Source organism: Podarcis erhardii (assembly GCF_964252035.2).
Source record: "Podarcis erhardii genome assembly, chromosome: 6".
Taxonomy (NCBI): Eukaryota; Metazoa; Chordata; class Lepidosauria; order Squamata; family Lacertidae; genus Podarcis; species Podarcis erhardii.
Genome location: NC_138510.1, coordinates 21,173,426 through 21,200,868, shown reverse-complemented (window position 1 = coordinate 21,200,868; position 27,443 = coordinate 21,173,426). Strand labels below are relative to the sequence as shown.

At 44.2% G+C, this 27,443-nt stretch overlaps 1 protein-coding gene across 1 annotated transcript in view; it reads right to left on the bottom strand.

The window, feature by feature from the left end:
- The window catches only part of PREX1 (phosphatidylinositol-3,4,5-trisphosphate dependent Rac exchange factor 1), a 224,717-nt gene that overhangs the window by 6,875 nt on the left and 190,399 nt on the right, over positions 1-27,443 (bottom strand). Inside the window, exons 21-35 of the mRNA XM_081867463.1 lie at positions 26,835-27,000; positions 24,137-24,324; positions 22,812-22,973; positions 20,107-20,317; positions 19,011-19,287; positions 18,511-18,714; positions 9,384-9,472; positions 8,348-8,430; positions 7,797-7,887; positions 7,086-7,214; positions 4,307-4,348; positions 3,677-3,894; positions 2,202-2,301; positions 1,085-1,228; positions 419-533 (exon numbers count right to left, since the gene is read on the bottom strand). Of these exons, the coding sequence (XP_081723589.1) occupies positions 419-533; positions 1,085-1,228; positions 2,202-2,301; positions 3,677-3,894; positions 4,307-4,348; positions 7,086-7,214; positions 7,797-7,887; positions 8,348-8,430; positions 9,384-9,472; positions 18,511-18,714; positions 19,011-19,287; positions 20,107-20,317; positions 22,812-22,973; positions 24,137-24,324; positions 26,835-27,000 (2,219 nt within the window). The remainder of the gene's footprint in view (positions 1-418; positions 534-1,084; positions 1,229-2,201; positions 2,302-3,676; positions 3,895-4,306; positions 4,349-7,085; positions 7,215-7,796; positions 7,888-8,347; positions 8,431-9,383; positions 9,473-18,510; positions 18,715-19,010; positions 19,288-20,106; positions 20,318-22,811; positions 22,974-24,136; positions 24,325-26,834; positions 27,001-27,443) is intronic.

The window sequence follows — 27,443 nt, the reverse complement described above, 5'->3', positions numbered from 1 at the left end:
TTTGATGCTTATACTGTATCCTGGCCTTGTTAATCCACACTATGGCATGCCATCCAAATTCAGAAAGATGTTTAAAGTGCTGTTTACAAACCAGCATATGAAACCAGAATCAGTTACAAGAACATTTGCATCCCGGCTCCAATTGCTTTCTCTCTTTCTTTTTGTACTATGTACATTTAAAAGGTTCTCTTTCTTTTATTTAGCACCCAAACAAAACTTAAATTAAGAAAATCTCAATTCAAATGTATGGATTTTCTCTCAAATGAACAGGCTCAGGTGGCAAGCATCCTGTGGCAGGGACCGGCCTTCATGTATGCTACCATGTAAAGAACCACCCAGACTGATAAAATCTTAATAACAATAATAATGTTGAGTACAAAGGCTGCCAACAAACAACATTCTTTTGATGCCACAATACCTGAGTTTGCGATAATACTGCTGCACCTTCTCAAGAGAGGTGGAATTAATTTGCTGCTGGAGCTCTTCTAGAGAGGAACTATTTGGCTGGGACTGGCCTTCCAGATTTTCAAGGGCTGTAATGATTTTAATGAAAAACATCATGTATTCATTATAAAGCTCACCCGTTTCTTTTATTTCTTCTGTCACCACCACTATTATACAGTGTGAAAGTACACTAGACTTCTTAGAATGCTAAGTGGTTTACAATCCTGATCTTTACTCTCCCTCACCATGGCCCCATGAGGCATGTTGCCATTGCACCCATTTCACAGATGGGGTGCTGAGACTGAGAGTCCAATAACATGGAAGGCCCATGCATATGTGCAGATTACAAAATAAGCTCAATGTGCCTGACCTTATGCTTACCCTCATCCTGTCAGCATTGTGAAACGGTTTTCTAACTGGCATATTTTACCTGCTTCAGATTAGGTTTAAGCTTCCTTAAATTTAATTTACACTGTCTCAGACTTTGCCTTGCAGATTTAATAAGCTGCCAAAGAGCCAAGAGCTGAGGGCAACATTCATCTTTATCACATAAGGCTCGATTACGAGCATCATCCACCCCAATTACATTATAGTCAGTGGCTTAAAGGAAAAAAACGAACAAACAGAATTTCGCCTGTACCTTTTGTGAAGAGCACAGCATGCAGCTTCAGGCTCCCTCCGTTCTGAAACCGGGAAGGCAGTTTGGAGAAGTAGTAGCTGTCTAAGTAAAAGAAAACCTTCAAAACCTGCCTGTTGCCTTCAACATGGTAGAAGACATGGGTATCTGGGGGAACAAAAAGACAGGTACAATAAGAGGTACTGTAGCTTAAGCTCTCCTGAAAGTTCCATCCTCTTTCTTATAACTCTTGCTTCCTTATCCAGCTCATATGAGAGGGATGGTTACTGGTGAGAAAAACATGCCCTGTTCACGCTCTACTTCATTACTATAGTACCAACATTATAAAACAACCAGCAACAAAACAAAGCAAAGTGTTGAATTAAATTACATTTAAAAGATTATCTGGAGTTAGCTAAACTGCCGGATTTAATAAAGAGAAAACCCAAGAACATGGTCAAGAAACAGTGGGATGGTCTAAATGAATACTTACAAAACCAGGGCTCAACTACCAAAATCTGGTTGTGTTTGGACTAATCTTGTGAAGAATATAAAGAACGTAAAGTGAGAAATTAAGGAAAACTTACAGAAAGGATATGAAGAACAGAGTTTTATGGTGACTGATGTATAAAAGACCTGCGGCGTAAACGGTGGAAGTCTTTTAAAACATTTTAATTAAGACTGATATTTTGCAAGATGGAAATATAAAATTGTATGCAAGTATAGATCTGAAATTGTTGTTTATGGTGAACACTTTTCTATTCTCTAAATTTCTATTTTTAACTTTTCTTTCTTCTTTTATTCTCTTTTTTTCCTTCTTTTTTTTGAATACTGCTTTACAGATGTATAAATAATTGTGTTCATGTGTATATATATGAAATCTGTTTCTTTATTTCTTTTCTTATTTGATATTCTTTTCTTTTTTGTATTTAATAAAATTTAATAAATAAATAAAAATAAATTACATTTAAAAGATTAGCAACGCTCTTGTTGGGTTTCAGCCAAAATTGCAACTTTTGCAGTTTTTAGTGCAAGTCCACAGTCTTTGTGGACTAAGTCAATGGGACACACAGGGGATATGTCAGTGCACTGCAGGAAAAAATACAGGAAAATAAGGCACAAAGAAAAGGCATGAACTCACTTGCAACGAAACACTCATCCAGTTGCCTGAAATAAAAAGCAACTTTGTCCAGCTCTGACAAAGTGGCTTGAATATCTTCCAGCATGGTTCGTTCCTCTTTCTGATTGAGAAAATAAATAAATAGGGAAAGTTAGACGGGCTGCAAATAAGAACACACACGCCCCTTTTCTGAAGGAATCGTGAGAAGAAAGATAGATTCCCCCCCCCCCAAAAAAACTTAAGCAACACAAGTATCAGCCAAAGGGTGTTTTCTGCCACATGATTTTGGTTAAGGCTGCATCTCATCCCATCTTTTACACTGCATATTTAATTTCCCTACCTCACTGTTCTTTTAAAATGAAAAATATTCCAGCAAAAAAGGAAGTACCAATCTCTGTGCAAAAAACATGATGAATATCCTTCCAGCCATAATTTTAGCATCATTTTTCAAGGTATTCCATTTCCATATATCCCATCTATATAGCCTAACCATGCTTCCCTCTTCCTTCTTCCTGCTTTTGATGTGTACACACTTTTTTTTTTGCACACACATTTGATGCAAGATACAGCTTCTCACCAGCAGAGGACAGAAGACACCACACAATTTGCCACCCATCATTGCCTTTCCTGCAGTGCTCTCTACGCAGCACCAGTATTCAACTTTTTCAGACGCAGGGCCCACCTTTTAGTACTACCTGCAACATGGGGTCCACTTTTAGTCTAACCACACATGTACATCTATCTTACTTTTGTCCCAAAGCCAGACGAGACAGGCCTCCTGTACTTTTAATAGTTTCATGGAATAGGGAATTATGGGAGTATGTAATGCAGGGGGGGTTGTTTTTGTTTTAAAAAAGGTTTGGAATGTAAGAACTGACATATTCTTAATCAGACCACTGGTCCATGTGACTGGTGGCTCTCATGGATTTCAAACAGAGGTCTTCCAGACTTGCCTCAAAATGTCAGGTATTGAATCTGGGACATTCTGCATGCAAAGGACACACTCTTCCACTGATCTGCATTTACTAAAATTCCCTCTTAACTATGAAAAGTTAACTCTGTTCTGCTTTGCAGCTGGTCATCTCTCAGACAAACCCTGGACGAATAAAACGGTCGCAATACCACCCACCTCAGATTGGAATGCACGTGGGTTCTGAAGAACCACGTGAATAAGCAACATGCAACCCATCAAAAAAAATTCACAGGACGTGTACATGCCCATTATATTTCTCACATCTTAGGAGCACTAAAGCGAGTCAACACAGATTTTGAACCGAAAGTTGGCCCGGGCCTCCTTCACAGTAGCATAAGAGAACATTCCCAGGGCCCATTTATGTTTAAAGGAAACAATAATATACAGCAAATAAAGGCAGTTCAAATTTCTCACAGCCTTAAAATGTATCCAGGGCAGGCAAAACAACTTGGTCAGGAGATGGGTAAGAAGAAGACTGTAAAGTTCCTTATTTATTAGGTAGCAAACTGTAGTCCTCCCTTACCACGGAGGGGGAGAGCAAAGACTGGTAGTTGAGCAACACCCCCGTGGCCGCTATCTGCTCCAACCACTTCTTGCTGGCTTCCCTGCTGCTCTCTTCATACTCCCCGTTGTTATTGTATCTGTAGTTGAGAGCCCCCAGTAACTGCTCGGAGAACGTGCAAATGGCAGCCACCAGAGCCTGGCAGAAAATCGCATCTCGTCTCAGCTGCAGCTCAGTGTCTGGGAGAGAGAGGAGAACACACAGGAATCAGGAGTTATCATTTGCTTCATGGCATGAGCCCAATGCCCAGCAACGGTCCCATATTTCCTATTCCCTTCATGTGCACTGTGTAAGGTGCACCATAGTAACCCAAGCAACAAAAGCTTCCAATCTACATCCATGTTTTCCCCCAAAGGAATGCTCAGTTTCCCACAACACAGAGCACATGGGAACGGAAGGACTGTTGGCCTATAAAAGGATGTCCAGTTATCACTGATGTGATATGCAAGGATAATAACTGTTGTTCTGCCAACACCACAGCACTATCAAATTTACAGTGTTTAACATTTAATGACTTTTTCTCTGCACACCTGTCCCTATAGCACCTAAGGGGTCATTTGCAAACAGCAGCAAATCAAGGAGCTGCTTTACCTGTACATTTCAGCAATGCCAAAAGCAGCTGGTTCTTGCCATCTAGAAAGGAAAGACAAAGATAAAACATTTTTTAAAAACAAGTGAGCATAATCACATTCCACTTAGCTAAGTGATAAGTCCCAGTAAGAAGAGTTTGGATTTGATATCCCGCTTTATCACTACCCGAAGGAGTCTCAAAGCGGCTAACATTCTCCATTTCCCTTCCTCCCCCACAACAAACACTCTGTGAGGTGAGTGGGGCTGAGAGACTTCAAAGAAGTGTGACTGGCCCAAGGTCACCCAGCAGCTGCATGTGGAGGAGCGGAGACGCGAACCCAGTTCACCAGATTACAGGTCTATCGCTCTTAACCACTGCACCACACTGGCTGTAAGAGATGTTGAAATACAAGCAGACTTGGGAATGGCACCCCTTAGCCTAGAACAGGAGTTCCCAAACTGAGGCTTCATTTAGTTGGTCTGCAGCTCGTCAGTGAAGAGCACTTATAAACTGAATTCTATTGAATTCCATATATTCCAATTGTAATACGATAAAATACAACGTACTAAATTAAAGAAGCAATGAAAATGCAATTAAAAATCATGCAGCAATTTAGCACAGCACATTGCCATTGCTACAGCAGGCAGGAAAAAACTTTTATGTGGTCAATTAAAACTCCCAGCAATTTTCAAGTTGACCATGAGGATGAAAGTTTGGGGACCACTGTTCTAGAAGGCCTTGCCCTTTTTCTCAGCTATGCATGGGCTAGATATGGTTACTTAATGGGAAGGAGAAGTTGCTCTGCACATACTCTTTGAAATCACTTCGTAAGTTTCCAGCATTCAGAAACTGCACCAAAAACAAGTTCCAGGTTGGAGCCCTGACAAATCCTGGCCCCAAGAAAACAATTGTTCACGTGCACAAACTAGGAAGGAGGCAAAAGTCAGACATTGTGGGCAGCTCCAAGTGTGCTTAATTAAATCTAAAATACTGTAGCAAACTGTACCTACGAGCCCCACCCTCAATGTCCCCATGCATGCTGGCGGCACTTTAGATCTTTGTGCATTACAAGTTCTTGATCATGGGGAAGCTTCTAAGCATGTTCAGCTCAATGTGTGAAGAGGAGTCAGTGTGCCAGGACCAGGGGCAGAGGAAGGGGGTGAGGTGGGTGCGGGCCACCCTGGGTGTCACCACTGAAGGCGGTGACAAAAGGCCAGGCGGCACTTACCGGGGGCCTGCAGTGTGCCCGAGCCACACATCTCTCCTGGGAGAGACACAGTGGCTTGAGCACATGCAGGCTCCACGCTGCCTCCGCCTCTGGCCAGGACACCCCAGACCCCTCCCCTGTTTAAGCCCTTATGTATTTACTCTAATGTTTGAGGAGACTTAAGAAACTTGGGGAAGTGGTGGTCTAAGTCAGCGGAGCCTATCTTTGGTCCTCCAGACATTGAACTACAACTCCCAACACCCCTGACCATTGGCCATGCATGTTGGGTGTGATGAGACCTGGACAACATTTGGTGGTCCAAAGGTTAAACATCCCATCATAAGTACAGATTGCACTAATATTTTGGAATCAAACACACTTGAAGCTACTCTGTATTCTGATTTATGTCTCTTACCTAGTTCTTGCCTATAAAGTGTTAAAGACAGGGTGCTGGGGGCAAGACATGTCTGCATACCCAGCCCCCAATAGCAGTTCACGCCGTCACACATTCATTTGGGTGACTCAAGGGGGTTCTAGACTCAGTAAACTCTTCAGCTTGAAGAAATCTTTGTGTTTCTTAATGAAAGCAGATCAGAACTACTCTCCTTGTTCAAACTAAAGCACAGGCCATTTCCATGTCAGGAAAATGGCTCAACATGGGAACTCCCCAAGTTTATTTCACAATGTGCAAAAAACAAATGTAGCCAAGGGATTATGACATTATTTGGCAGCCAGGGTGCTTGTCCAGAACTGCCCTTGCACTTCCTCTTCCGATGGAGGATTTCGCTGGGGAAATTCACATAGTCAAATTTGAGTAGCATATTCCAATGAAAAATTAGATGGAATCTAACAAAGGAATCATTGTGAGCCTAACTTATGAGGTGCGTCAGTTTCAGATATAGAATCATAGAATTGTACAGTCATACATCATGTTACGGCCGCTTCATGTTATGTTCTTTCAGGTTGCGTCCCGCGGTGACCCAGAAGTACCGGAAAGGGTTACTTCCGGGTTTTGCCGCTCGTGCATGCACAGACACGCAAAATGACGTCACACGCATGCGCAGAAGCGGCGAATCGCAACCCACGCGTGCGCAGATGCGCCGCTGCGGGTTGCGCTCTTTTCATGTTGCGAACGGGCCTTTGGAACTGATCGTGTTCACAACCAGAGGTACCACTGTATAAGTTGGAAGGGACCCTGGGGTCATCTAGTCCAACCCCCTGCAATGCAGGAATCTCAGCTAAAGCATCTATGACAGATGGCCATCCAGCCTCTGCTTAAAAACCTCCAAGGAAGGAGAGTTCACAACCTCCTGAAGGATGTCAAAAAATCTCTACTTGGATTGCCTATAGGCAACAAATCTCATCTGTTAGAAATCTCCATCTGCTAAACACAGGCTAATTATGTCTCATCAGAAATGTTTTCAGCTCATGTCAGTACAAAGGGTGAACCCACCCAAAACTGATCCAGTCCAATGGGTAGAAACCAGATTTGCAATAAAAGCAGCCCAGATCCATCTCCGGTCACTCTACTACCCTTTTCATAATACTAAAATAAACCAAAGAGCTTTCCCCCAGAAACCCTTTTCACAGACCTTCCACATATTTCTGTATGGTCTCCACAAGGTTCTTGATGCGAAGCGGAAGGTTCCAGGGATCTTCTTGGATGCTGATTTGAATCTTGTTCCTGCTCCGAATTGTGGTTTCTTCTTTCTGCTTAAATTCTGCATAAGAAGAGGGACTTTAGGCCGGGCAATTGAGGAATGCCAGAGTAGTTCAAAACAGCACCTGACTGCATACTGTGCTAATCCCAACCAAGCCCTCTGAAAAGTTGGCTCTGATGAAAAATTAAAGCTGCCCAGAGTGGCTGGGGAAACCCAGTCAGATGGGTGGAGTACAAATAATAAAATTATTATTGTTATTTTATTTTATTAAAATACAACATAACTGGGAGCCTGTACAGAACAGCAAAACTAACCTGCAGTGAAGCAATGCAAACATATAGATATACTAAAGCAGTCAAACATACAATAGGGCTGGAAACTGGATCTTATGAGGAATTAACGGCTACCACTGAGAGCAGCAACACAGTGTCTTTTCCTTCTATATCTCCCCTGTAACATGATGTGATGTCAATCACATTCCAGGTTTTCCTATCCCCGCGCTCAAGAAAGGAGGAGCGAATTCACACATCAGAAGGAAGGAAGGAGGAAGGAGGGGAACAGCTGGAGATTGAGCAAATTGCATCTGGACCTAGCTGAGAAAAGCAAGATTATGCTGGGCACATGATATTCTGGCAAGTTTACCTTGTAAACTGTGGTCCATTGGAAAATGTTTTGTTTCTTCAAAAGCCTTGTTTATTACTGGTCCTTTGAGAAGGGCATTGATAGCATCCACCTGCAAAGAAGCACATTTAGTGAGTCTTCCAAAGAGATGTTTTTTGGTTTTTTTCCTTGGGGAAACCATGGATGGTAACACATCCCATCAGTGCAAGAATTTCTGCTTACACAGCTCCTTCCCCCATGTGTGCCCCATGCCCTCCCCAAATCACAATAGCTAAATGAAGCCTCCAAGACCAGAGGGAGTATATTTTTGAACACCAAGTGCTGGGGGAGAACAACCGAAGACAACTGTCATGCTCTGAGTCACTCCAGATGAAGCCAAGTAGATGAGCCATGGCCTGAATGAGCAACAGAATATTTGTTGAACCCCATCACAGAGAATGTCAAGAAAAGAGCATCCCATTGCTAGTCAACGTTACTGGTTCCTAAGCATCTGGAAGAGCACGCACTCTAGGAGAGTATGGCAAAAGCAGTGAAGTTCCCTGTTCTACATCATAAGCGTTTGTGTCACTCACCTGGTTAAATAGATGCTCAAGGCAGCCGTGCAGTTTGTCCTGTTTGTCTGAAGGTATCCTCATGTCACTGGGGAGTTCATCACCTAATGGTGGGAACAGTAAAACTTTGGGCTTGTTCTCATGCAAATATATTCCAATGGAAAGAATGTCAGAAGCAAATGCCTATCTAGAAATTTAATATACCATATTTTTCGCTCTATAGGACGCACTTTTTCCCCTTCAAAAATGAAGGGGAAATGTGTGTGCGTCCTATGGAGCGAAGATGCCATAGCCCCGCGACCCTCTCCCGGCTGAAGAGGTGACGCGAGACTATGGCAGCAGCCTCTCTGCTGTGCGCCTTTCCGCTGCTCCCCAACCTGCTCTTTGGGGCTGGTGGTGGGCTTCCCCCCGCCAGCCCCAAAGAGCAGGTCGAAAGGAACCTGAAGCCTGGAGAGTGAGAGGGGTCGGTGCGCACCGACCCTTCTCGCTCTCCAGGCTTCCAAGGTAGCCGCCCGAAGGCGACTGAACGCACCTTAAATGGCACCCTGTTTTAGAGGGGGAAAACAAGAGGGGGGGAATTCTCCCCCTCTCTGCGCAGCGCCTCCTGCCGCTTCGCTGAAGGGGCGCTGGGCAGAGAGGGGGAGAATTTTTTTTTCTTGTTCTCCCCCCTCTAAAACAAGGTGCGTCCTATTGTCCGGTGCTCCTTTGGTGCGAAAAATACGGTATATAATGACAACAGCAATATCAATTACAACTTTCTGAAGGGGTGAAAAGGAAAGAAGGAGAACTGAAAGTGCTCTAAGAACCAAGATGAACAAGATGACCCAACTGATTTTTGACGTTTCTCGTTCCACTTGGACACAGTGTATGACATGGGCTTTTTAAGTTCCCTAAGTCTGCAAGGAGGGTGGTTGCTATGGGAACACTAAGAAAACACAAGTGAGCAGCTGAATAATAGACTGGCATCTACTGAAGCATTGGCTTATGGTCCATACACTGTTGAACCCTTCTTTATTAATATTAATGGTTTCATTATAGAAGCACAGCATTCACTCACCTGATCCCATCTCATCACTGCCCAAATAAGAGCTGTTACTCCGTACGCTGGTGTAGGAAAGCACAGAGTCCCGGTTACTGTTGCACTCACTGGAAGAAAAATGTGTAAAAACTAAGAAACTCTTCATATGCAGAATTCCAGCTATGCATAGTTAGCACCTTTTGGGGGGGGGGGTGTATCCAAGGGCATTCATTCATTTCTCTCCTGCCTGTCTCCAAGGGTTTAATGTAGTGTACAATGGACAATGGCCCTCCTAACTCAACACAGTAAGAGGATACTATCCTTTAGTGACAGCAAACTTTTGAACTCTGTCCTAGAATACTTCATCTTTCACTGATGAAGACAGATTGCAGAACTGTAGCATTACTCTTTGCTACCAGAGCTCAGGTCAGTGACTAAAGACAAGGGTTAGAAGTTCAAATTCTAACCCAAATTTAGTTGATTCTTTGAGCGCAGGGACTTTGTCATTGAGCTTCAATGTTCTGTTGCTTGACTCTTAAAGTTCAGATTTAACTTAAAACCACACGGCCTTCTGGCGGTTCCCTCATTACGAGAAGCAAAGCTACAGGGAACCAGGCAGAGGGCCTTCTCGGTAGTGGCACCCGCCCTGTGGAACGCCCTCCCATCAGATGTCAAAGCGATAAACAACTACCTGACATTCAGAAGACATCTTAAGGCAGCCCTGTTCAGGGAAGTTTTTAATCTGTGATAGTTTAGTGTATTTCTGGTTTTTATGGAAGCCGCCCAGAGTGGCTGGGGAAACCCAGCCAGATGGGCGGGGTACAAATAATAAATTATTATTATTATTATTATTATTATTATTATTATTATTATTAGAATGCAAAATGATGGGACACTGTTTTCAGTACCTGTTTTGTGACATTTCCAGGTGTATCCCTGGATGGTCACCAGGACAGTCACTCAGCTATTCTGCTGAGTCCAGACTTCCCTTAAAACTACCTGCCACTGCCACTGCCACCTTCTGACTTATAGAAAGGAGTAGGACTCTGGTTTTATCATCATACTCAAGTACATCCACACAAAGCATGTTGGGTGAGATATACTTGCCATAGAATCCATCCAGACCAGAACAGATTTAAACATAAACATACATTTTTATTAGAGAGCATAATCTGCAGAACCAATAGCAGAATTAGTAAAGAGTTCTAATTTCCCGACCTTACGTAACTATCCTGCCTTCTAACTTTCGTTAGCCATTCTTACTCATTTACATAGGAGTCAAAATGGGTCACATGCCAATGGTGAAAAGAAGCAAGAGTATGCATGAGTCAATCTAAATATGACATCTGTGCAATAAGTTCATTTCAAAACACACCCCTATATATTGTCCATCAAGGCGAGCAAGAGGCACTATGAGAGTTCAAGATCACATTCCGGCCAGGCAAAAACACTTCTGGAAGCCAAGACACAGAGCCACTGAGGAGTGTGGCCTGGGGAAAATCCCAAGGACCAGACAGGGAGGTCTGGAGGACCACATTTGGCCTCTGGTCCTGATGTGCCAGTATGTTAACCAATCAGATGTGACTGGAGGCACCTTCTCTGAATGCGATAGAATTTATGCAACACTATTTAAATGAAAAGGTCCGTATAGTTAAAGCCATGGTTTTCCCAGTACAGTAGTGATGTATGGAAGTGAAAGCTGGACCATCAAGAAGGCTGATCGCCGAAGAATTGATGCTTTTGAATTATGGTGCTGGAGGAGACTCTTGAGAGTCCCATGGACTGCAAGAAGATCAAACCTATCCATTCTTAAGGAAATCAGCCCTGAGTGCTCACTGGAAGGACAGATCGTGAAGCTGAGGCTGCAATACTTTGGCCACCTCAAGAGAAGAGAAGACTCCCTGGAAAAGACCCTGATGTTGGGAAAGATGGAGGGCACAAGGAGAAGGGGACGACAGAGGACGAGATGGTTGGACAGTGTTCTCGAAATTACAAACATGAGTCTGACCAAACTGCGGGAGGCAGTGGAAGACAGGAGTGCCTGGCATGCTCTGGTCCATGGGGTCACGAAGAGTCGGACACGACTAAACGACTAAACAACAACAACAACAAATTTAAATGAACATTGCAATCTCTTAAATACGCTCAAAACTACCCCACAAGGGAAGTCTTTTCTGCTCCCGTGTTGAAAATGCAAAATGAAGGTCCAAGGAACCACAAGCCCTGAGTCTGGTGGTACCTGAATTCACATATGTGGGACTCAAGTCTGAAATTCCATACGCTGGGCTACCACAGGGGCCTTCTCTATGGAATGGACCCTTATGAGAACTTGTTAGCTCCTTGGATACAGATACATACCCAGAGTATTGGATTAGGACCTGGGAAACCAGGTTTCAAATCCCCACCTGGCCATGAAGCTCAGTGGGTTCACCTTGGGCCAGTCACTGCATCTCAGCCTTTCCTAGGGTTCCTCTTAGGGTTGTTGTGGGGATTAAATAATGATGAGCAGGAGAATACAGTGGTGCCTCGCAAGACGAAATTAATTCGTTCCGCAAGTCTCTTCGTCTTGCGAGTTTTTCGTCTTGCGATGCACGGTTTTCCATAGGAATGCATTGAAAATCAATTAATGCGTTCCTATGGAAACCGCCTTCCCCCGACCTCTTCTGGCGGGCGGCATTTTAAAATCGCCCGGGACAGCGGAGGACTTCTCCGCTGTCCGGGCGATTTAAAAGCCCCTGGGAAGGCAAGCAGGGGGGACAAAGACTTTTCCCCCCGCCTGCCTTCAGAAGAGGTCCAGGACAGGCTTCGCGGACCTCTCCGCAAGCAGCGGGAGCGCTCCTTGCGGAGAGTTGCCAGCACGCCCAGGCTTCGCGGCCCCGCCGCCCGGCTTCGGAACATCGTTCCGATGCCAGGCGGCGGGGGGAGGCTTTCTCGCCCCGCCACCCGGCATCGGGACGATGCCCCGAAGCCGGGCGGCGGGGGGAGGCTTGCCCGGCTTCGGGACATCGTTCCGATGCCGGGCGGCGGGGGGAGACTTTCCCGCCCCGCCGCTCGGCTTCGGGACATCGTTCCGATGCCGGGCGGCGGGGGGAGACTTTCCCGCCCCGCCGCCCGGCTTCGGGACATCGTTCCGATGCCGGGCGGCGGGGGGAGGCGTTCCCGCCTCGCCGCCCGGCATCGGGGCATCGTTCCGATGCCGGGCGGCGGGGGGAGACTTTCCCGCCCCGCCGCTCGGCTTCGGGACATCGTTCCGATGCCGGGCGGCGGGGGGAGGCGTTCCCGCCTCGCCGCCCGGCATCGGGGCATCCTTCCGAAGCCCGGCGGCGGGAGGAGGTGTCCCCGCCCCGCCGCCAGGCTTCGGAGGAGGTCCGAGGACAGCGGGGAAGACGAGCTGCGCTTCCCCACTGTCCCGGAGATTTCCCTATGGGCTGTCGTCTTGCGAAGCAAGCCCATAGGGAAATTCGTCTTGCGAAGCGCCTCCAAAACGGAAAACCCTTTCGTCTAGCAGGTTTTCCGTCTTGCGAGGCGTTCGTCTTGCGGGGCACCACTGTAATACGACATGATATTTTTGTCTGTGTAGATCTGCAAGTTGCTGCATCTTAACAGCGTAACAACAACACAAACAATAAATGCAGTAAGCACAGGATATGCAAGAGCTGTTTCATCTCAATCAAAATGACAAGGGTGAAGGAGAATGCTCCACTTGATTTCTGCTATCAATATATAAGTTCTCCTCAAAGGTATCTATTTCTCTTAATTTCTGAAAGGGATATACTACACTATGTTTAGGAATGTTAGGAAGAGACAAATGGCTATGAAAGGTAAACTGATTGTCCGAATCAGATCTCGTGCAACAAACCATGACTAATGCCAGCTAAGTATCTTCTTAGCTGTGCTTTACTCATTCTTGCAAGCTCCGGGATATCCATTTTCTGACTAAAACCAATCAAAACACATTTGATTCCTTCTTGAATTGCTATTATATAGGTTACGTATGCTTAATCGTCTGAGTCTAAAAGAGGTAAGACAGAACAATCTCTCTCATCTTTCATTTAAATTCTGTAACAAGTGACAGGCCCACTGGGAATCTGCCTTTGATCTCACTGTGTCATCTAGGACAGATTAGGCTCAATTATAGAACCCATTAAACAAAACCCAGCACAGGAATAGGAGTCATATGAAAAGCTGAATAAAATTATTTCTATTGCATTAAAACAAATTCCACTGTGAGTAGGTAGAAAAACCCTGAAGATACACTGCCAACAAAAGATTAGCCTACCACCCACCAACAGCTTTTCTATGGAACCAAAACTGAGGATTTAAACCATGCAAAATGTGCTTTTTACATGTTCAATGCTCGGCTCTTAGAGGAAATAAATGATGCTAATTCCTGTGACTAGGAAACTTGAAGTGCTAGAAATAGCACTTCTAATTGAATTGCCATGGCCTATTTTCTTTAATGCACAGGTTGCAAAACACGCTGGGGATTTTCTACAAACGTTTGACAGTTTTTGGCTACCGCTCAGTAGCTTTCTTTGTTTGGTTGTCATGTTGAGAGCTCTGCTTCACACAAAATTCTATCTCCTTTGCCAACAACACAGGAGAAATACTCAATGTACCTGGATCACTATGCTCACAACAATCCTAAGGCATGACATGCATGTGGAAATGAACACATCTAAATTGCATGTTTAAGAGGAAGGGGTCCCCTGTTACTACTCCCGGATTAGAAAGTCCAGTATCGGAGAAAGAGCTACCATCCAACTAGCGCTTGAATCACTGCAGCAGGAAAGAAGAAGAGTTTGGATTTGATATCCCGCTTTATCACTACCCGAAGGAGTCTCTAAGCGGCTAACATTCTCCTTTCCCTTCCTCCCCCACAACAAACACTCTGTGAGGTGAGTGGGGCTGAGAGACTTCAGAGAAGTGTGACTAGCCCAAGGTCACCCAGCAGCTGCATGTGGAGGAGCGGAGACATGAACCCGGTTTCCCAGATTACGAGTCTACCGCTCTTAACCACTACACCACACTGGCTCCCCAGAAATACAGTTCAAATGTAGATCTTCCGATTGGGCTTTATGCTTCCCTTCTAGCACCAACCAGGTGATCTGTCAAAATATCACTATTTTGCGGTTTTATACTGATTCATGGTCTTTTTTTAAAAAAATAAACTTTATATTATACACTGCTCAAGATTTATTTACACAAAGTGGTACATAAACATTTTAAATATCACACAGTTAAATTTTAAAGCTTGAACAGTAGGTGACATATATGCCATGAGAAGCAGCTGGTCACTTATGCCTTAAGACAAGATTTTCAGACACAAATATTTTGGATCTCTGTTTTCCGAAACCAACAGAAAAACAAGAAAGCAGGGTAAGGGGGTGGGGAACCTGAAATTTTATTCTTTTACTGTTTTCCCCTTCTGAGTCTTCTGGGACCACAATTTTCACAGACTTGAAAAGGAAAGGCTTCTCTATAACTGCAGCTACTAGAAGTGCTTCCAAGCTACCTGAAAACTTCTGTGGCTTTATAGTGCTATATTACAAAGGCAGAGGGTGGGGACGGGGAGTGAAGGAACCATGTTTGAGGAACTGAAATGCACAAAGCAGTTTTTCAAACAGTCTTGACTTTCTACAGCAGTCTAATAGTAAAGTTGTTGAGTATTTGCTAGACTCATTTCCATAGCGACAGGAGTAGTCAGAAGGTATTTGAACAGCCCTGAGTGCTCACTGGAAGGACAGATCCTGACGCTGAGGCTCTGATACTTTGGCCACCTCACGAGAAGAAAGACTCTCTGGAAAAGACCCTAATGCTGGGAAAGTTTGAGGGCACAAGGAGAAGGGGACGACAGAGGACAAGGTGGTTGGACAGTGTTCTCGAAGCTACAAACATGAGTTTGACCAAACTGCGGGAGGCAGTGGAAGATAGGAGTGCCTGGCGTGCTCTGGTCCATGAGGTCACAAAGAGTTGGACAACAATTTGAACAATATATAAATATGGTCCTATATCAGACTAAAAAGGTCTCTTTAAAATAGCATTGTCTGCAGAATGGCTGGGTGGAATTTCTGTTCTACAGTACAGGTGCCTTAGTTCCTTATTGTTGTGATCCACAAAGCACTGAATAAAGAGTATTTGATTTTTAGCTCTGGTATTGGATTGAAATCAATTGAGATGAAGAGCCAGTTCAAACTGGTTTCTTTTTTTACTACTATGAAATAACTCCCCCCGCCCCCAACGCCATTAATTACCTCATGTTGTTGGTGTGCCTGACGAGAGGCGTACTATTGGAGGAAAGCCTTGTGTATCTTGGCCTAAATCCATTTTGTATCCTCTGTATTGCTGGAGCCTAATTTAGCTTATTTGCTCCTTCGATCAGCAATACAGAGGAGTGGGGCAACTTCCTTGCATCATTAGATTCCCGGGTTAGAACAAGTGGACAGGGCCCAAGCTATTCTTCACTTGTCAGTTTTCACCTTTTTTGGGTGGAGGGTATATGAGTCTCATAATGCCCTCATCGAAGGGCTATGATTTAGGCAGCGAAAAAATCTCTTGCTGGTTGGCAGCCCCTTCAAAAACAGCATTTTCTGCTTTCTCCTTTCCTTCTAATGTATGATCCAGAAATTGTTCCATTTAGGACAAAACCACAAAGTCCCCCCCCCCAAAAAAGCGCATTACTTGAAATCTCTTGTGAAATCTTCCAAACAGCAGGGCTGTGGTTAATTCAGTCTACTTCCATGTGCCTCAGACTGGTGCCTGCTGATCTGAGTAATGCAAAAAAATCCTGCTGTAGATGTAATCGTTAGAAAGTCCAATTAGTCTGTGTTTTCTGTGGATTGTGTGTTTGTACACATAAGACAACAAGTTAACAGTTCTGCAAACAACAGCTGCAGAACCAGTCTGAAACTAACAGGCGTCTACTCCTGAAAAACCCACAAAAGATTCCCTCTTCCCAGCTGCAATGCTTCACTGGATAAAGAGGAAAATTCTTCCCTCTGACCTCACCTGACCTGCCTGATCACTGAGGCCCTGCTGTAAGTTGATCCTGTGACTGACATGTGTACCATGTCAAATTGTTGTGAACTCTGGACTGGATGTACTTAAATTCGTACCGTGCAAGTAATGATTAGGGCCTGGCCCATGTCATATGTGCTCTACTGTACATTTGGGAACAGTCCTAAGTATATAAGGAGCGATGATCCATTTGTTAGCAGATTTTAAGCACAGAGTGCTTTTTAAAGAGAGAAGGAATTGGTAAGATTTAAAAACATTTGGATTTTAGCTTGTTAAGGCAGAATGAGATTAGAAAGACCACGGAGAAAAGCAACTGAATTTGTCTGGGTGTGATGGAATGCCCTTCCTATGAAGAGGGACAAATTCCTCCTACCCTGCAATGCAGATGTACTAAATGGTGAGAAGGTATTGCTAGCTAGTAGGAAGCTGTTGCTGTGAACATTCTGTGTCACTGAGGACAGCATTAGTCAAAATGCGACTATTTGGGGTCACTTCAATTCCCCATTGCTTTTTCCTTCATCCTGCATCACTGCACAAAACATTTAACTTTTGTTCAAAAATCTTACAAGTGGCCTCCCATATGGTAAGTCATACTACCAGAATAAAATGTGGTAATGTACAAACAACCGGCAAACCAGAAGGGCAATATATGGGTTATGATTCTGCTCTGTTATCAAAGTGCAAGAACCCTTTGAATAAGAATGTAAGGTTGGTAGGTGTCTATATCTATAAGACAAAGGACACAATTTAAAGAAACAAAGGACACAATTTAATAAAGGTTACCAAGTAGATAAATAGGTACCGCTCTGGCAGGAAGGTAAACGGCGTTTCTGTGCGCTGCTCTGGTTCGCCAGAAGCGACTTAGTCATGCTGGTCACATGACCCGGAAGCTGTACGCCAGCTCCCTTGGCCAATAAAGCGAGATGAGCTCCGCAACCCCAGAGTCGGTCACGACTGGACCTAATGGTCAGGGGTCCCTTTACCTTTACTTACCTGTGATTAATCTCCTAATTTAGCCATCATTAACATTTGCTGGAATGGATTCACAGATTGTGGCGCAACAAACATTTCTCTTGTGATGATATAGAGAAGTGGGCCAGCCAAAAAGGCATCATCTTGCATGTGATAAGCAACTCTAGCAGTAGTGGACTTTGGGTTCTCAAATTTCAGTGGTGCCCTGTGCGATGCTAAAATTTGGCACCCCCACCCCACCTTTCATGCTCCATTCTACATCATTGTTGCGGTGCCCCCTGCAGTACCAGCACCCAGTGTGGGTGAACCGATGGGACTACCATAAAACTGCCTCTGCTTCTAGCTTAGTGCATGTTCTCAAATGCATTCATTAACAACTAGAACCTGCAATAAAATTCTGTAGCATAGTCAGATAGAACTGCTGCTCAGATCTCTTTGGAAAGGGAAATTTCAGGCATCAGAAAGAGAAAAAAGGGTGAATTTTCCCTTGCTCCCCAGGGATTTCCCTCCGCTGTGCCATACAGTCTGCTGGCCCCAAATTTGAGCATTTCATAGCTATGCGGGGCGGGTGCCATTCTGGAGGATGAAAAAAGCGAAATGAATCCTTTTGCTTTGCTGTCCTCCTGAAACCTCATGTATAGAGTGGGTGGTTATGGGGAGTTTTTAGATCTCACGGCCCACATTCCTTCCACCCAACTCACAATTTCTCTTCTCAAGGATAGTTATAACAAGCTGTCAGGAGTCCCTGGGTCACACATCTGAAACCCTAATCACCCCTCTTTCTACGACCCTTTTCATAACTTGTCAGGGGCTCAGACAGTTTAGACATTTCTCTTTCTCTCAACTACCATCATCACCCTGTATGCTCTTAGGATCTTGGTGCCAAGGGGCTTTATTTTCTGTCTCTGCTCTCTCGCTCTCTATAATTTTTCTTTTATTTTACAAATATACTTCTGGGGGTTCTCCAAGGATGCAAAAAACTTAATTTATGGTGGTTCTTTCTAACTCCACAACCCAAGTCTGCTACTAGATTAAGCCATCAAGCAGAAGAACATGAGCATTCTTGATACCACAAGTTTTAACAGCAGTATGTGATTCATTTGATGATACATGGATGTATAATCTTCTCAGTATCCAAGTGAAATGGCTTCCGAGCAGTGCGCCTCACTGAACCCACCTGTATGAGTCCCTGTAACTCATTGTATCGTGTCCCGAATCTTCCTGGTCCTCCTCAGACACTTTGAAACAAACCTTCTTCATCCCATGTTCGACTTTGTCAATATCGCTCTCTTCCGAGACCAAGGATGTGGCGGGCATCTCCTCCATGGAGGGAGGCTCACATAATCCTGCTGCCGTGGGTTCAGTAATGGTGGACAAAAGCCTGCAGATGTAGAATGTATCATGGTAAGAAGAAAAACCAGCCAAGGGCTCCAGGAGCCAGAACTGTAATCTCTGCTATACATACATGGGGACACCTGTAGGCTGATGCTCTGTGAACCTCCCCATGCTTTTAAAACCTTAATTGGAGGCTCTGCATCACCCCTGCTCTAAGGCATGCTAAAGCTAAGCCAAGTAGGGCATTGAGAGTTATAATTCAATCATAACTTTGATTCTCTCCTCCCCGCCCCCCCCGATTGAGCACAAAGATTTCTAAAGGCAAGATGTTAACCAACTCACTTATTTATCTGGAAGACGTATTGTTTCATTTCTTTAACTGCTACTTCTAGTTTGTTGAAGAGCTGCAAGTAGGAGTCCTGTATCTCCCGATCTTCTTGCTTCAACAGAAAGGTGAGACCTCTCTCCTCCTGAGTAGTTCCTCCATTCTCTTGGCCAAAGCAACCATCATATTGTCCATGTGGGTTGAGGTCCCCATTTTCTGGCGCCAAACATCTCCATGATGGTGCAGCCATGCTGGCTATGCAGTGCTGAGTATATGTGACTGGATTTAAGCTTCCTGTTAAACATTTAGAAATGCTGGTTACGAAAGCACTTGTCTTTAAAGCTTCTTTTAAGGAGCAACCTCAAATTCTTTTATATGTTATTTATTGAACTGTTTTGCAAAAGGGGGAAGATATAAGTGACAGATGGGGAAAAAATAAGGAATTACAAAGAATTTCCCTGCCCCAGAAGACCCTTTGTAGTCATCGTAGAGCAATCTTTTAAAATTTACCTAAAGGTTAGAACTATGCTTATGAAATTTATTTACTTATCTGGGATTATCAGCAGGCCAATAGCTGTACTCAAGCCTGTCAAATTCTGTAAATACTGGGGCAAGAACAGCAACCATGAGCTAGTCCTAGACCTTTGGCCTTCCTTTCCCTGTTGCCAGTATCTCAGTTGCTCCTTGTATTATCATAAATTGCCTCAAAACAACATATTGTTTTAGCACAGACACCAGTGGAAGACCACTCTTGTTCAATTGCCTACTTACAGCTGCCAAGCCTTGCAGCCCTAACATATTTGCATGGTGATGGATCTCTTGTTAAGTCTTTCAGGTTTCTTTCCCAGTCAATAAACCACCCCTTCTATACAGAAAAAGGGGGGAATTTGCTTAAGGCTGCTTGGCTGTCATGTGCAGCATGATAGTTATGCTCATCCCCACCCACCCTTTTCCCACTATTACGCTGTGTCCTATGACAGAGTCAGATGCTCTCATAAAACCTTCAAAGGGGACCAGGCATCTTAGTAGAAGCATTCTTCTTGAATTTGGTCTTGAGCAACAGCTGGGTGTTGCTCCAATGGGTATGCAAAGCTCTTAAGAGATAGTGAGTACCTTGTTCTGGATCTAGGCCGATAATAGAAGGCTTCCGTCCGATGCGAATGCTGAACGACCTAGCCACCGAGGTAGTGTTTTTGGGATACGACACTTCCATGAGGTTAATGTGGCAGTTGGTGGGGCAGAAATCCATGCTGCTCAGAGGGTGAAGTTCCGTTGTGGCTCTTTTGAAGGATGGGCTCACCTTGGTTTTCAACTCATCTGCGAACTAGGGAAAGAAAGTTAAATGTTTCAATTGTACTTGCACACTAATCCACAAGCTACTTGCCCCTGGGTTTATGCACTTATAAATAAATCGAACTACCTACTACAGCTGCTCCTTTTTTCTTTTCTTTTTTTCTTATTTCCATCAGTACCTCCACCCACAAAAGAAAAAAAAATTATCTCGGTGGCCCTCTTTCCAATAATTCACAGAAAATGTATTTCCTTAATAACTATATAAATCTTATGTACTGCATGCTTCAAGATGTTCACAGAATCCAGGAGATACCAGAAATGATGTAGAAATGCTATCCATGGTAGCAGGTGAATGCTTACATCCCATAATGTAAACTGGGGCTCTGATCCAAAAGACTGTGAATGAAGCTGTGGGTTCTGTATATATGCTACTCATATTCCCCCTCCATTTTTTTTAAAAAACAGAATCCCACTAATCAGCTATTTGTTGAGGAGGGTAGATAGGATCCCCTTACTCCTGCTTCCTGTCTGATCTGCAGGCATCATATCTTGGCTTTGTAAAATGAGCTGTGTGCATCCAGTCCAAGCTGTCAGATTGGAAAGCCTGCTTCTGTGTGAAGAAGGCCCTTAACTGGATATGGTACAAGTGTTTCACAATCAGACAGTGACATTAGTCTGCATTCTCAATAAAACCAGAAAAGCCATCTAAAAGTTTAAAACACATAACGTAATGTGCACCTACACCCAGCCAACCTCCTTAAAAGGGGATTTGAAATCTAAAGGGATAATAATAATTAATTATTTATTATTTATTATTTATTATTTATTATTTATTATTTATTATTTATTATTTATTATTTATTATTTATTATTTATTATTTATTATTTATGCCCCATCCATCTGGCTTGGTTTTCCCAGCCACTCTGGGCGGCTTCCATAGAAACCAAAAATACACTAAAATATCACACATTAAAACCTTCCCTGAACAGGGCTGCCTTAAGATGTCTTCTGAATGTCAGGTAGTTATTTATCGCTTTGACATCTGATGGGAGGGCGTTCCACAGGGCGGGCGCCACTACCGATAAGGCCCTCTGCCTGGTTCCCTGTAGCTTTGCTTCTCGCAATGAGGGAACCGCCAGAAGGCCCTCGGCGCTGGACCTCAGCATCCGGGCAGAACGATGGGGGTGGAGACGCTCCTTCAGGTATACTGGGCCAAGGCCGTTTAGGGCTTTAAAGGTCAACATCAGCACTTTGAATTGTGCTCAGAAACGTACTGGGAGCCAATGTAGGTCTTTCAAGACCGGTGTTATGTTGTCTCAGCGGCCGCCCCCAGTCACCAGTCTAGCTGCCGCATTTTGGATTAGTTGTAGTTTCCGAGTCAACCTTCAAAGGTAGCCCCATGTAGAGTGCATTGCAGTAGTCCAAGCGGGAGATAACTAGAGCATGCACCACTCTGGCGAGACAGTCCGCGGGCAGGTAGGGTCTCAGCCAGGTGGTACCAGGTGGAGTTGATAGACAGCTGCCCTGGATACAGATTTGACCTGCGCCTCCATGGACAGCTGTGAGTCCAAAATGACTCCCAGGCTGCGCACCTGGTCCTTCAGGGGCACAGTTACCCTATTCAGGACCAGGGAGTCCTCCACACCAGCCTGCCCCCTGTTCCCCAAAAACAGTACTTCTGCCTTGTCAGGATTCAACTTCAATCCATTAGCCGCCATCCATCCTCCAACCGCCTCCAGGCACTCACACAGGACCTTCACCGCCTTCACTGGTTCTGATTTGAAAGAGAGGTAGAGCTGGGTATCATCTGCCTATTGATGGACACCCAGTCCAAACCCCCTGATGATCTCTCCCAGCAGCTTCATATAGATGTTAAAAAGCATGGGGGAGAGGACGGAACCCTGAGGCACCCCACAAGTGAGGGCCCAGGGGTCTGAACACTCATCCCCCACCACCACTTTCTGAACACGCCCCAGGAGGAAGGAGTGAAACCACTGGATAACAGTGCCCCCAGCTCCCAGCCCCTCTAGACGGTCCAGAAGGATGTTATGTCGATTGTATCAAAAGCCGCTGAGAGATCCAGATCAGCAGAACTAGGAAACAACTCTCACCTTTGTCCCTAGCTCGCCGGAGATCATCAACCAGCGCAACCAAGGCAGTTTCAGTCTCGTGGTGAGGCCTGAATCCCGATTGGAAGGGATTCCAATTAAAATACAATAGTCTATTAAAAACTAAAAGCTTCCCTAAACAGGGCTGCCTTCAGATGTCTTCTAAAAGTCTGGTAGTTGTTGTTCTCTTTGACATCTGGTGGGAGGGCGTTCTACAGGGCAGGTGCCGCTACCGAGAAGGCCCTCTGCCTGGTTCCCTGTAACTTGGCTTCTCGCAGCGAGGGAACCGCCAGAAGGCCCTCGGCACTAGACCTCAATGTCCGGGCAGAACGATGGGGGAGGAGACGCTCCTTCATAAATGGACCGAGGCCATTTATGCTGCAGTGTCCTGATGTCGTTATGCGCAATGATCTCACCTCTTGATAGCTGGCAACCCTTCTGCTGATGCTCTCCAACTTTGTGTCGCAAATCTGCCGGCACTCAAATTGCGGCATGGTGACCACAGCGTTGCTGAGGGACATAAGCCTTCTGCAGTTCCTCACAAAGAAGCTGTCATCTGTAGCAAAGGCCTCCAAAATCTAAAGCATTAGAAAACAATTACCTTGCTTGGTTGGAACACCAGGCCACAAACCTCTAAGCAGATGAAACATTGGAAATACATCAGCCAGGATTGCACAATTCCAAAGGCAAAAATGACAACTGGGCAGGTAGACACCCTTCCTGGCGTATTTCAAGGGAACACTTTGGAAAGGTAAATTGTAATGCACGCGGTGACTCAAATTTTGTTCTTTGTTTTTGTGGAACCCTCATTCCACAAAAAAATGAGAGGGAAATCCTGCTGTTTGTGTGGAAAGTAGACAGATTTCTAAGAATGTTTTGGAAGAGGTGGGGGTTGACTAACCATAATGTAGTAATGAGGTGTTGGATGGCAGGTTTTTCTCTGGTATGTGCCCCCCCCTACTGTTTTAAAAAAATCTTTGCCAGCTGCAATCTGCAGCAAGTGAATCTCAACATCTCTGCAGCCATCTGACTATTTTTTTGAGTTTCTTTAGTTTTACAGTTACATCTTCTTTTCCATAGTTTATACAATAAATCTATTTGACTTCCCACCCAGCGTTTCATGACAGTTCTTTATACATATTATTTGGCTGCATATACACTAGTTCTTCACCTAATTTTCCACACTTTCTTATCTTTTATAATGTCAACTGTTGGTCACAAAGCACCCCCTAACCTGGAAGTCATATTTAAGGTCCAATAAATATCCCCCTAGGTACTCCCACTCACTCACTGTCAATTTGTCATCTTGGTTTCTCATTTCAGATGTCATACTGGCAAGCTAGGCATATTCAATGAGTTTGTATATCCGTTGTTCTTTCCCTGAGATTTCTCTTAATTTCCAATTTCTTGCATATACTATCCTTGCTGCTGGTTGTTGCATATAAGAATAGGTTGTGGGCTTTCTTAAGCAATTCATTCGCAATTACACTAGAAGAAATGTTTCTTTCTGATTTCTAAGGAAAGGTAAGTTTAAAGATTTTCTTTAACTCATTGTGCACCATCTCCCATTAGATTGTCGCCCATCAACAAAGGGTCCTTTTTCATTGCAACTGGATTTTAATAGACTTCAATATATTTTAACACATTTCTATATACATTTGTAACTACTGAGCTTCAGGGACAGGGAAAAGTAGTGGATGCCTGGTTGATGCAGTAAAGAGTAACACCGAATGGTATAAACCTTTGCTGTGAGGCTGAAGGACCCCTTGGGCTCAATGATCTTCTCCAGGACAAAGCTCCTGATCCCAGCAGTGCTGACGTATTCATACACGACGCCATGTTCCAGGTGAACATTGTCCACCGTTAGGCTAATAAGAGGAGTGTCTTCTCTGATGATTAACGGGGAGTCAAAAGTCTGAAGGGCCAATTCTGCAAACCAAAGTTCAGTCATTAGAAGAGCACAGAGATGGAGAAGAAGAAGAAGAAGAGTTTGGATTTGATATCCCGCTTTATCACTACCCGAAGGAGTCTCAAAGCGGCTAACATTCTCCTTTCCCTTCCTCCCCCACAACAAACACTCTGTGAGGTGAAAACAAAAAAATCCTTCCAGTAGCACCTTAAAGACCAACTAAGTTAGAACTAACTTAGTTGGTCTTTAAGGTGCTACTGGAAGGAATTTTTTGTTTTGACTATGGCAGACCAACACGGCTACCTATCTGTAACTGGAACTCTGTGAGGTGAGTAGGGCTGAGAGACTTCAAAGAAGTGTGACCAGCAGCTGCATGTGGAGGAGCGGAGACATGAACCCGGTTCCCCAGATTACGAGTCTATCGCTCTTAACCACTACACCACACTGGCTACACCACAAGAGCACAAGCTGTAGCATATCAAAAAAATTCTCAGAATCCCTGAAGCAGCACAAAAAGCCATTATGACAAAGGAGGAGTGAGAACATGCCATAATTAAAAGGCCCTCTTGGCATTTATGAACACTGTGATCTTACTGAGTTCATTAAAAATAAAAAATAAAACCACTCCATCTCATGAGTGTGTCCACTTAGCACAAAGGAGGACTTGACCCTCAGGGTCCCTTCCAACTCTACAACAAATTACAGTCACAGGAAGAGGGTGGGTCACAAAACTACACATCTCAGGTGTCAAAGGCCACAGTAAAGGTGTGTGTATGTATATGAAGTACAATTCCCATAATCTCTGGCCTCATGAAACCTGGGATGTTTGGGAGGTGGATGTTTAAAACATTTGGCAGGGACTACAATGCTATCCCTGTTATATGAATACTTATTTGAGAGCGAGTACCACTGAACTCCATGGGGCTCATTTCTGAACAGGCACGATTAGGATTACACTGTCAATCATTCAGCCAAAGCACATGCCATCGCACTGCGAGTCAGCCAAGAGCACACAATGCAAATATGAATATTCAAAAGCTTTTAAAAACGTGATTATCACTGATGAACTTTAAAAGCCCTCCTCGCTTCTGCTCAGTCAACAAAATTACTTGAAATTCTGGCAGTGATGCTTCTGCCAATTATAAGCCATCAAAAGCAATTTTAAAAGTCTTGTAATGTCTTGGGAGAGGGGGCAACACTGACAGGTAGTACTAGACACAACTGGTGGGGCTGGTTCTCAGACCTCTTAGGATCCTATTGAGCAAACACTCAGTGTCAATTTTAAAGCACATTTTAATTTCATTCATTATTTTGCTGAAATATGGTGCTATGCAACATCCTATTAAGGTATTGATTTTATTTATATTTGCATCCCACTCCTGCTTGAAGAAACTCAAGGTCTTAACACTATACCCAGTTTTATCTTCACAATAACCCAGTGAGAAAAGTTCGGCTAAGTAAAGCATACTTCCTTTCAAAGAGAAGCTACATAGGCAAAATCTCAAATGGGACTCAGATGTCTTAATACTCTCATCTCTTGCCATCTTGGTCAGTCCCCATGTTGTAGCTTCAGCCAAATATAGCACTGTCAGTAAACAGAATCCCACAATCCCCTTTTCTCAATAACATTCTCATTAAGAATCCCACAGTTTAGTTAGAAGTCAGTCACATCCAATTTGGGGTAACAAGTTGAGAGAAAGACTGAGCTGGCATCCTACGTGGCACAAGGGATACAAGTAATTCAGTAAAATATAAAATAAAAACATTGCCCAGTGTGATATATGTCAACCACAAGCAAAGGCACTGTGCAATTATGTTGGGTTTGTGGCTTGACATTGCAGCTGCCAAGTCAATTTCCCTATAGCACTGCATCCAGGGGCTCAGTGATTTTCTCTAGTGCACAGCTAAAGAGGTCAATAAAAGCAGATGTACTGTTTTGGAGATAAAGTTTGTATATATGAAGCCAGTGTGAGAGACCACAAAGGAGGAGATGCAGGAATGAAATTCTGCACATAGGCTTTTGCTTGCGGCATCCTGAGTGATCTACCAGATTCCTCACCCACTGACTCACACTTGTATAGCACATAGCAGGAAACTGGCACAGTCCAGGGAAATGCCCAGTCTCCAGTCCCTGTAATAGGAAAGGGTTGAATGGCAACCCTTGAAGAAAGAACCCCTGTTCCAAATTAAACATCCACAGTGATTCAGGTATAAATTATTGTCTCTGTCACCTTGCCTTAGAAGAAAGGCACATCTAGCTCCCATTCTACTGATGTATCATACAAAAATATAAAACTACATTATAATGAACCAGGTCATTAGTCTATCTAGCCCAGTACTTCAGATGGCAGTGGCTTTTCAAGGTCTCAGGAAAGTCTTTTATAGACCTACTATTTGAGATCATTTCTAAGAAGGGGGGCCAGGAGGCCTTTTGTATCACCAAGCTATCCCTCCCCCACCCCAACCCCATCAGAGGACAGCTACGGATCACTTCCTAGATCATTTCCCTCATTGGCAGGGAATGTCTTACCTTCGTCTTGCTGGCTGTCATTAAGGGGATGATTTTCCTCGATTGTAAAGAGATCTCCTTTACAAGATTCAGAATGACTTCCATTCAGGTATGAGTTGGAAGCTGACTGCCGAGCTCTGTCCTCTTCAGCGTCTTCATGCGTTCGGTACACCCATTGATAAAAACCCTTCCAAAGAAAGAAGGGATGTCAGAGAGACATTCTCCCAAGTTTCACTGCACATTGGCTTTTGGATGGATTTACAGGTATCAGCAACCTGGTCTGCTCCAGATGTTCTGGACGAGCATGGCCAATAATGAGATGAGTATGGCCAATGATGGATGGCCAATGGGGGTGATGATGAACATCAGGCAGATGAGAAGAATGATAAACAGGACCAGGAAATGTGAGAAAATCTCATTTAAAATATCTGAAATCCATATAGCTAGAGAGAACATCTGAACAGAGCAACCACAACCCCACCAACACAGAGCCAGAATTACTCAAGATCAAACACCCGGTGGAAAAGGAACAGTCTTCACAGCTCTGTGAAAGGCTTACAATATGGGGACCACATGAACCTCCAAGGGGAGGAGTTCCACAACCTGGGTGGTACTGCTGATAAGGCCTGG